Source organism: Gadus chalcogrammus, chromosome 14 (assembly GCF_026213295.1).
Source record: "Gadus chalcogrammus isolate NIFS_2021 chromosome 14, NIFS_Gcha_1.0, whole genome shotgun sequence".
In the NCBI taxonomy this organism is placed as follows: Eukaryota; Metazoa; Chordata; class Actinopteri; order Gadiformes; family Gadidae; genus Gadus; species Gadus chalcogrammus.
In genome coordinates this window covers 15,742,214-15,754,010 of record NC_079425.1, presented here as the reverse complement: position 1 = coordinate 15,754,010, position 11,797 = coordinate 15,742,214, and the positions used below count along the sequence as shown (strand labels likewise).

At 40.5% G+C, this 11,797-nt stretch overlaps 1 protein-coding gene across 1 annotated transcript; it reads right to left on the bottom strand.

Moving 5' to 3' along the window:
* Positions 1-361: 361 nt before the first annotated feature.
* On the bottom strand, positions 362-7,363 carry LOC130402957 (uncharacterized). Its single transcript, XM_056607040.1, has 13 exons — positions 7,213-7,363; positions 6,826-7,025; positions 6,313-6,450; positions 5,883-5,997; positions 5,571-5,769; positions 5,249-5,390; positions 4,921-5,076; positions 4,689-4,744; positions 4,289-4,464; positions 1,620-2,020; positions 1,431-1,527; positions 1,150-1,312; positions 362-921 (listed from the first exon to the last, which is right to left on the bottom strand). Exons 1-13 carry the CDS (start codon positions 7,357-7,359, stop codon positions 728-730), a joined length of 2,184 nt encoding a protein of 727 aa, XP_056463015.1. The 5' UTR covers positions 7,360-7,363; the 3' UTR covers positions 362-727.
* Between the last annotated feature and the right edge of the window lie 4,434 nt (positions 7,364-11,797).

Genomic DNA, 11,797 nt, shown 5'->3' with positions numbered 1-11,797 from the left:
TCAGGGGTCCTGTGGTGATGGCTGGCTGTCTCTTGATAAAGAGAGCTCTCTTGTATATTTTGGTAAGATTGGATACACAGCCCTGGGCACAACTTGTCGTAGGATTCCCAGTCTCACACAGGATAACATAACACCTGGAACTGTTCCTTGTTCCACAAGTTGAACAATGCAAGGAACCCCTGCATTACCATCCATCTATATTGCAAATGCAGAATAACTGATTTGCTTCTATTGTTGCCCATGTTTTGCTTATGTTCTACTGTTTACTGAAAAAACTCTTCTAATCAACTCTATTGCAATGAAAAATATGTTTTCTAAATATTATTTTCTCTTTCCACTCTTTAAAACAACAATGAATGACACACTCTTCTAAACTTGACATCAGTTATTTTAATATTCAAGCAAGATTTGTACTTAATGATTTCATAATGGAATTGTGAATACATTTTTGTGACTGTGAGGAAGAGATTGCCTCTACGATGTATTTGTCCAGCCCTCCAAATGGCAGGATATCGTAACATGGGCCTTATGGGGGGGCTGCCATTCAAGATGTAGAACATAACACATAAGATGCACTCTAATTCCCATTTCACAAATGATTGTTGAAAGTAAGAAAGTAAGCATGATTACTGCCATTATAAATGTAGAAATATGCTCTGTGTGTGGATATAGTACAGCAATTGTAGATATGTCTTGTTTTTCTGGACTTCTATGTAACTGGGTATCCTCAGCCCTCACACTCTGTGATCAGAGTTGCTCTGTCCACAGTTTTTGACTTCCTTACATAGACGGCGATGAAACCAGCCAACACCAGCACTGTTATAGTGAATAAGCTGCCAAGGACGGCACTGCTTGTATTCGAGCCGAGCAGCGCCTTCAATTTCCCAGCTCCAACGGTTGCCCGAAGGTCTGGGGAATTCACTGAAAGTCAAGAACAGAGAAAAAGATGCACTTCTGATAATAATGACCAATGGATTTTTAGAAGGAGAAAACTAATTCTTGGGTTGATTGAGGGGTGAGTGGTGCATCAATTTCAATTAGGGAGGACCGTAGTGTGGGGGTTAGTTTGGGTATGTGACAGACAGTAGTACATAAGGTCTGGTACTAGGCTTTATGTTCTGATGTCCTCCATTCAGTAGCAACCCTTACCTTCTCTGATCAGCTTCAGGGGACCAGTGGAGATGGAGTGGATGGCTGTCTCTTTATGAAGGGATCTCTTGAATATTTTGGGAGGATTGGTAACACAGCCCTGGGCACATCTTGACGTGGGATTCCCAGTCTCACACAGGATCACAGAGCAGCTAATATACACCTGAAGTAGGCAGAAGTCAGCTTCAAGTCTATGGTTGGTAGCGCTATGTGGCTCAGAATATTATAGATTTTTTAAGAGACTTAATACTTAATAGATGGAAAAAAAAGACTTTGTTTACCTGATCAAAGTCTCCAACAAATTTAAAAGACTGGAGCTCAAAGTTAAAGGAAGTTGGATCTGAGGTATGGGCTTCAAATGTCTCATCCATCACACACCTTAATTCAAAATCAAATACAAGGGCTTAAAATAAACAATAGGCCTTTGCTTGAGGATATTCGATCGGTTTGACCAAAACATGGTGGTTTACCCATTTTGGATTATGTTATAGAACATGCTGTTCTCAGGGTTGTCATCAGGAGTGGCTTTGCAGGACTCTACAAAAAGTGTGATGTTTGGTAGATCAGACACAGCCCGGATTCCCATAAAAACCGGATCTAGCAGCTTCACCTCCATTGGGTAGGCATCTGTTGCTATGCTGTGTGCAAAGCTTGAGTCTTTAAAGATCCCAAAAGTGTACCCAAAGCTGCCAAAACTGGACTCAGTAAAAATATAGTCTGAATTGTGGAGCTGGTAACTGCCGGAGACGCTGGCGGTCTTTGGAAACTGGCAAGAGAAGCCAATCTTTATCTGCCTTCTGCGGGTAATGACGGTGTCCGGCAGCTCAAAGGAGTTGATTTCATTCTTAAAAATTAGGAAGTTACCATTGTCCTAAGTAAAACACACATTTGGAAGGAAATGTAAGTAGGTTTGTGTATGTGTTTTTCCAAGCAATACCTATAGTACAAGTATTCCTTGGACAAAGCTAGGTAGTATAGATAGTAGTATATAGAGGTAACAACTCTATAGCAACCCGGTATCATGCGATTTCGTGCTCATGCTTATGATAATGTGTCTATTGAATCTTGTCCCAGAGCATGATTGTCAGACTTTTTTTGAACGAAATGTAAACCAATGCATTTTGAATTGGAGCGTTTTTCAGACCTTCTTCGTGCCACACAGAACGACATGTAAACCCACGCATTTTGAATGGAAGGTTCTCTGACTTTTTCGTGCTACACAAAGGAAATGTAAACCCATGCATTTCAATCAGGAGTTTTTTTACTTCAGAAGGGGGGGGGGGATGCGCAGTGCACCCTCTAGTTATGGATATGTCAAAACAACCATCCGATTTTTCAGATTTTTTTTTCAGACCTTATCAAAAACTGAAATTAACCACATCCCTTCAACCCAGTCTTGCACAAAAATGTAGTATAACTACGTTGGTCAACAACTGTAAACATAGTCGTTTTACAATAACGGCTCTAAACATGTGACCTACGGTTTTTTTTGGCCTATGCTTTTCAATGGGCATGCGTCCATGTCATGCCACTGTCAAGGTTGCTATGGTGGTTGCTATGGACACTGCTCTCGCTAAAAACCAAACATGGATGACATTCATTTGATCTGTGGAAAATGCAATATTAACATTGTTTCTGCATCAAAATGCGTTTTGATAACAGTTCTAATGGGCCTTTTATTGTCATAATCTTTGTTCAGTGATTGTATATGATGTTTAGTTAGCCAACTGCTCATAGCGTTTTTCAGGCTTATCTGGGGGGTTTGAGGGACTATAATCGGGGTATATTCTGTTCTGAAATAACAGTAATGATATATTTGATTGCACAACATTTCTTTCAAACATGTAGAGCATGAGCTCCATTTTTGTCTGGAATTCCCCCGCCCCCCAGATATCATATAGATCCATATGCTCTTGTTTGCCGTATAGCCATTATTTCATTTTCTGTACCATGACCGCGTATGTCCTTTATTTAATACATGAACATTTTAAATGAACACAATATTCTGAACATGCCCTAAACATATTGATTCTAGATTCCTGTGACAGATGCGGGACGCTGTGATGTGATAACTTTTGTAATCAACTTGACTCCGAGGGATGCGCATGGACAGATTTGGTAGTGACACAGCCAATAACCTATTTGTGAAAGCAAAAAGGCTAACTAATTTATTTAACGAGGCAGGTTATTCAAAACAATTTATTAATTTATCATGTATGAGAGTGTGCATTGAGTATTTTAGTTCTTGAGGAGGTCTGCTACAAAAAAATGAAAAATCTGAGTATAATACACAGCATTTACCCTATGTTGCATTTGTTGTTTTGACGTATATATAACTAGAAGATGCACTGCACTATCTGTGCACACACCTTCTGTCTCTCTCTCTCTCTCTCTCTCTCTCCACTCTTCTATTCCCCTCTCTGCTTGAAACAAGTTGGATATCGATAGATATACATAGATATATTGGATCGGTCAAAATGTGTCCAAACCCCTTCACAACCTTTTCACTTTTAGTTTTGATATCATAACAGTTGGCGCACTGAACTTTCTGTGAATCCCCCCGCCCCTTCTGAAGTCGAAGAAAATCTCCCATTCAAAATGCATGGGTTTTAAATGTTGTTCCATGTAGCACAAAAAAGTCGGAGAAACTCTCCCGCTCAAAATGCATGGGTTTACATTTTGTTTAGTCCAGCACGAATATAGTCTATATTTCGTCATAAGGGACGTGGTTAGTTTCCATTTCTGAAGTCTGCTGCAGAAATCTGAGTATCTATAATACACAGCATTTACCCTTTAAGTTTATTGCATTTGTTGTTTCGAATTGAGATTTTTGGTTTAAATGTCATGCTGTGTAGCATGAAAAAGGTCAGACAATCATGTCACACGATTCAATTGATTAATTTTGAGCATGGACACAAAATCGCGTGATATCGGGTTGTATAATGTATACTACCCCTAAACAATGACTTAAAATAGTGATTATCTACTTTGCTATCTTTGTATCTGATTTGGCAAATATGATAGCAGAAATCTAGAATAATAAAGTTTAAATAAATAAAATTAGTAATATGCATCTGGTGTCAACATCAATGTAAAATCCTACGATGATACAATGTTCCCCTTTTATGTTGAAACATACCTCAAGTTTTGTTCCACAGGTGTTGAATGACATGGTGGCCATGATATGTGTGGCATTAGAACTCATAGAACATGAGGGGTCATTCATATTCAGCCAGTTCTTGTCGATGCCATCCATGGAAATTTTTTCCAGGGAAACAGTCATCTGTGTTGCTGAGCATTTCACTACAGCTTTACCTGCATGAGCACAATTCAAGCACACTGCCTTTCAACCACAACAAGCCTCATACAAAACAAATCATTAGTCTTTTGCATTTATTATGGCCATGGCAACTTCTGCAGTCTTGAATTATTTGATTTATCTTTGTTTCAATTTAATGAAAGGGATAGAACATTTCGGAACTTGATAGTGAGCTGCTAGAATCACTAGTGTTGCAAGCATACAGAAGTATTCTGCATACCTTCAGAGGTGGATGATCTGGTAACCATTACAATAACACACCTCATTTCTGATTGGCTAAAGGATTAGAAAAAACAAATATCATAACTGACTGGACAACATTCTCAATGTTAGCGTTGACAGGCTCAAGAAACATGATACATTGATGGACATATAAGGAAACAAAAGCATTGAATTGGAGGCAAATAACTATTCATTTGTGTTTCCTGTACAATAGAGACACACATTCATACCTTTCATATGTCTCAGCAGTGAAGCAAACTGGTACAAGCCGGTAGAGGTCATTGAGAGCTGGTGTCCAGTTCAGAATGACTGACGCATTCCCTAAAGTACCAGTGGTCATATTCTTGGCCATGTTCTGAGGGCCACTGATCTGAAAGTCCATAATCCTTCAAAAAATATGAAAAGATAAGCAATGAATTGACACATATGTAAAAATCCTACGCATCACATTTTTTTTACCTCTGTGAATACAAAGTAAACAATCAAGACACAATCGTGACCAGGTACACTGAAGATTCTACTTTATTCTTATTGTTGATTAAAGTAATGGCTAGGTACTTGGTCTCGCTGGCCTGGGCGTGGATATGAAGCTGGAATCTTTCCCCAACAGAAGCCTGGCGAACGTCGCCGTGGGATGCTGTCGGCAGCAGGTACTGGGGAACAACGTGACCGGCTATGCAGTTGTGTGCCGGATATAGGACTGAAACCCAGAGATGGTGGGTTATTAGTATTTTACAATTAATTAATATCGTCATAACATTCTCTGTAATCAAGATACTGTAGGTACGATTTAAGAGCTATTATTTTAGGTTAATTTGTTACAAATGTCATACATCATCACTGAAAACTTTGGGTAATGTTTGAAGTATAAGCGTCTTACTCTGTAGCGTAAATTGTAGATATATTTGGCTGAAAGGGGTTGAGTGGATACCAGAGTGAATGTTGAACGCTATTTTTTCAGAGGAGGATCCATCGTCATAAGTCAGATTGACATCTCTTTTGGGGTGGTCCTCAAGCACCAGCTCAAACACATGGAGCCCAACATCTAGTAGGCCTGTAGCTTTGATTGTGCACTCATTCTAGTGGTATGAAGAATCAAATGAAGCCAATCAATATCATTAAAGACCATTCATTCCAACCCTAAAGCAATCTTGTTTCATAATTGTACCAATTTGTTTTTTAATTATACTACCTCATCCAGAGTAACCTTTGAATCAACACTTGTTGATGCAAAAAGGCATCGCACATGGTCCCCATCAGGATCATAGGCCAGAAGTCGAAGCTTTGTGAAACAGTTCTGAGGAACCCTATACAGTACATAAAAACACAAAATACCAAGATACATTTTAGGGATGGTGATGGTGTTCAGAAGTATGGTTTCTGATGATTGATACATTTTTATAAAGTATCATTTTTCAGATTTATTTTAGGAATCATTGTAAGACTTGTCATTGCAGGAGGAATTGCAGCTGTAATCTAACTAACTTTCACATTGTTTGCATCTTTTATACATCATATGCTATACATCAGAAGCCATTCATTGTGGTAAATCAACATATGGGGCAAGGTTTTTGTTTTACAATAGATAAGATATTGATATGAGAACTAACAACATGTTTTACCGTAAATATGCCACTGTTGCAGCGACAGGAATTTTGTTGTAGGTGTGTGTGTCTGATCGATATCCCAGGTCCAACTTTCCCCCAGCCATCCATTTTGTTTTACCATGAACATTAGGGGGCCAGCAGCAACCTGTGTCTCTAAAACAATGAAGGACATTGAAGACATATAATTATAATCTACGCTGGATAATTAGTGAACCTCAAATTCCAATGAACGATTTGAGACCAATTAAAAAAAAAATTCAATATAGTTTGCTGAATAAATGAAATGAAATAGATAGGATCATGTAAAATAATAATAATCTTGATCATAATCATGATGTTCCTCATAAATCACAAAAATCTATCAAATGTCTTGGCTATTTATTTAGTTATTATTAGTAATTAGATTAGCAAAACCACTTATATATGTACTATTACTACCTTGCTAATGTGCTTTATTAGTTGACTCGATTCCTAGATGAACAAATCCAAACAAAGTGAAACGCTGAAGACATTGACATTTGGACATACTTTAAGACCAGGGAATGGTTGTTGAGGGGGGCTACTGTGGCCTGTCCCTCCGCCTGGCACCACGGTTCATGAGCAGAGCTGCTGCTGTCTGTCAGCACAGGCCTGGAGTCCTCTGTGTTATTACAATACCCAATCTCACAGCGATAGGAGAGTTGGTCTTTGCAGCTACCTCTGCCATTCTCTCGATAGTAGAAGCTCACCTGCAAAGGCACAGTAGGATATATATAGGATACGTTTACTTCAATTCTTGATAGTGAAACATATTTCCTGTTATACATATATAGTTATTCTGTAGTTTAGCCATTTGTCTATTTGTCAGAATATAAAGTCATCAGCCTTCTTTCTGTTTTGCTTTGACGTTACAGAAAAAAATACGCAAAATCATACCTGAACAGTTCCATCCTTCTTCTTTTGCAAAGACCTAAAACTTAAACTTTCTCCATAGAAGTTCTCCTGAGTTAAAGCAATACCTAATAATGTAAGCAAAAGCATTAAAATAGCCCTTTTTGCCATTGTGCTCTCACGACTACACATTGAAGTCTGTTTAATTCATGTGACTGAGAGGCGGGCTTTTCATAACCTCTGAACAGGAAAAACCAGATTGCAGAGAACTTGCACCGCAAATTGGCTGAACATGGTGCTCTCTTTCATTCATTCTGTATACCCTGCCTATTTTCACATATATATTTAAACACACACCCATGCACATTTACAGTAACACTGATAACTTTAATACTACTACTACTATAAAAGGCTGGATTGTTATTTTATTTTTTTGTATCAGTGGTTTTGAAAAAAGTTACAAAATATATATCAGATATCAGATGCTTTCTTATTCCAATATTATTTTTTCTAGAGTTAGTTCACAATGGTACAGCTCGATAAAGTTGGTTGACTTATCCGAAAAATTGCATACGTCAGCTTGTGAAATGTTCCCTGAAGAGCTGGGCTTTCAAATGTTCACAAAGATGGGGAGGCATTCAATTATATAAATATATGGAATAAATATGTGTGAGTGCTTTTGTGTGTGCAAGTGTGTGTGTGAGATGGGCAGAGCGGGTTGTTCCATGAGTCTGAGCGTTCTCTTCTACGCTGTGGTATGCTTGGACAACAATGGGAGCAACAGACGGGAGATCCTAGACCCCTGAGCTGCTGTTGCAGAAAGGAGGATACTGTCCAACCTCCTCTCTATCATGGCACTAACGCACCTCCTCCCTATCATGGTACTAACGCACCTCCTCTCTATCATGGCACTAACGCACCTCCTCCCTATCATGGCACTAACGCACCTCCTCTCTATCATGGCACTAACGCTCCTCTCTATCATGGCACTAACGCACCTCCTCTCTATCATGGCACTAACGCACCTCCTCTCTATCTTGGCACTAACGCACCTCCTCTCTATCATGGCACTACGCTCCTCTCTATCATGGCACTAACGCACCTCCTCTCTATCATGGCACTAACGCTCCTCTCTATCATGGCACTAACGCACCTCCTCCCTATCATGGCACTAACGCACCTCCTCTCTATCATGGCACTAACGCACCTCCTCTCTATCATGGCACTAACGCACCTCCTCTCTATCATGGCACTAACGCACCTCCTCTCTATCATGGCACTAACGCACCTCCTCTCTATCTTGGCACTAACGCACCTCCTCTCTATCATGGCACTAACGCACCTCCTCTCTATCATGGCACTAACGCTCCTCTCTATCATGGCACTAACGCACCTCCTCTCTATCATGGCACTAACGCACCTCCTCCCTATCATGGTACTAACGCACCTCCTCTCTATCATGGCACTAACGCACCTCCTCCCTATCATGGCACTAACGCTCCTCTCTATCATGGCACTAACGCACCTCCTCTCTATCATGGCACTAACGCTCCTCTCTATCATGGCACTAACGCACCTCCTCCCTATCATGGTACTAACGCACCTCCTCTCTATCATGGCACTAACGCACCTCCTCTCTATCATGGCACTAACGCACCTCCTCTCTATCATGGCACTAACGCACCTCCTCTCTATCATGGCACTAACGCACCTCCTCTCTATCATGGCACTAACGCTCCTCTCTATCATGGCACTAACGCACCTCCTCTCTATCATGGCACTAACGCACCTCCTCTCTATCATGGCACTAACGCACATTCTCTTTTTTTGCTGTTTTTTTGAAAGTTTTGGCCCACAGAAAATTTTTGTTTTTAATTCCTCAAGTTTTGTCCTACAGGTGTTGACATGACATGTTGGCCATGATATGTGTGTCATTAGAACTCATAGAACGGGAGGGGTCATCCATCTTCAGCCAGTTCTTGTCGATGCCATCCATGGAATTTTTCTCAAGGGAAACAGTCATCTGTGTTGCTGAGCATTTCACTACAGCTTTTCCTGCATGAGCACAATTCAAGCACACTGCCTTTCAACCACAACAAGCCTCAAACAAAACAAATCATTAATCTTTAGAATTAATTATGGCCATGGCTACTTCTGCAGCAAGCTTACAAAAGTATTCTGCATACCTTCAGAGGTGGATGATCTGGTTACCAACACGGCTCATTTCTGATTGGCTGAAGGATAGGAAAAAATAAGATAAGAGCATCGTTAGCCTACTATAGCCTCAGTGGCGTCACCAGCGGACATTCCGTACATTGGATGTGTTTTATTAAAACACATCAGATTGCAGAGAACAACACAACTTGATAAGAAGGTGAAATCGCGTGCCAAGCTGCGACCGAACCGGCTTGGCAGCGTAAAAAGACCTATAGCCTACAACATCTTCCTGCCCAAAAATAACGGCAGGATCTAGACCAAGAAAAAAAGAGAAATTTCAGGGAGGTTGAAGTGGAGTGACTTGTGGGTGAGATGGAGGCCCGAAAAGTAGTTTGTTCGGCGGTCACGGTATTGGGATCGCCAACAACAAAAAGCAGAGTGAGTGGCAACATATGCTGCAGCAGTGAACTCTGTCGGTAGCACGGAGCGCACAGTCCCAGAATTAAAAAAGAAGTGGTCTGACATAGTTACATATTTTTATGTAGCCTACCAATGAATCGTTATGGTCCCTAAATACCCTCTCCCTCCGAATCCTGCCATTTGCATGGTCCGCAAGAAGTGCCATATGGTGCAGCATTACCACGGCGCTCACCTCTGTATTTATAGGGTTACGGTAATAAGACTGACGGAGATCACCTTGGATAATCAGTTTGTAATCACCAACGTAAAATGTTCTTGAACATAACCCCTTTTTAATGCCTGATTTGTCATGAAAAGCATCAAGAGTAACGGACTACGATTGTGATGAGGGGTGTGGCTTGACACATTTGATTATGTGATTTAATTGACATTTGATTATGTGTTTACATTGTCACATACAAATATTATGCTATTGACACATGTTGGACAGATGCTTTATTCCATGCAGTCGCGCCGTCAGTGGACAGTATGGAGTGACGGGATTAAATATAGAGAATTTTTTTTTATTTATATTAAGGAGATGTTTCTGGAGTTATAACTGAGAAATAACGCAGTTGACTTAAATTATTCTGATCAGGATTTAACGCATGATACGGGTTGAAATTAAATTTATGAAGGGCGATGATAAAACATAATCGTTCTTCTCACTCTACAATTCTTCGGTCTGACTTCAGTTCACCACCACACCATCTGTGTCGCCAATTCTCCTTTTCCTCCAAACCATGCGTACGCATGGGTCAGAGTTTGCTTAGGGCTGCGCACATTTTCCCGTCAAGTTGTTTTGTAATAGATCACAACCTTGGCGTGGAAAGTCAAGTACGCCAATTTCAGCCCCGTTTTGTGCGGTACGGTTATAAATGAGACCCCAGGTGTTTTCGCAACATTTTACTGTCTCTTGCTCTCAAGCATCAGTCGATGCTTGCTTACCACCTGCATGGCACAGACATACTCAAACATGCCCTCAGTGTCTCAAATCTGTCCACAGTGCCTCTGGATGTCCTCAAGGAAAACCTACAGGAAGCAGTGCAAAAAAAGTTCCCAGGAGAGACGTGTGTTCAGGGGGCCAATACATTGACTTGCTATGGCACCATTTCCTCATTGGGAATGATCTTGCCCTTTGGATCCACCGGAGGGCTTCCAGATTTTGTTGAACTAAGTCCAATCCTCATTGTGCAAGGCCAGCCTGCATTTGCTGTCAAATGTCTACATTCATGGACACAGTGAGCACCTTAGGATAGTCCTCGACCAACAGGAATTACCAGACTCCTATCCTCTTGCAGCATACACTGTTGACAAAAGCAATTTGTCACCTTGAAGCGTCAAATTCCCCTGCAAGATTAGGTAGTAGATACAGTGTATATTGACTTGTTTAAAAATTGTCTTCAATACCATTACTACTATCTCGAAAGAAATGTTTTTAAGTTATCGCTTTGCAATAAGATGTAAATTCTTTGTTTGCATGCCTAACTTTTTGGGCTTTTTGTCTTTTTTCCTACTACAGAATCAACATGTCTGTCAGACTTCGAGTCATATACTCCAAGAAGAAATTCACAAGCTTTCCTTGCCCTCAGGAATCCCTCAGGCTCTGGGTGAATTGAAGAATATTTTACAAGCGACATTTGCAATTGAACAAGACTTTAATATTTAGTTTCATGTCCAAGATTTCTATGGTCAGTTTTTTAGTCTCCTTGAAACTAAGGACATAAAGGACAAAGACAAGGTGGTTCTTATTGAACCAGTGATCACACTCACGTTTGAGGATTCTTTGAATGCTAAAGGACCTCCAAGAGAGCATTGATAGCAGTTTTGCAGAGTCGTTGGAAGATGCCTATTCCACAGCATCCACCATAATTCTGTCTTCTTCAGGGAGCACCTCCTCCCTTCGTTCTGACTCCTGGCCAGCTCAGTTTGAGATACCTACCTTCTCCTTTGACACTGAACTCATTTTACGAGCTGCAAATTAAGCTTACAGAAAGGTCGGAACCTTACTCAA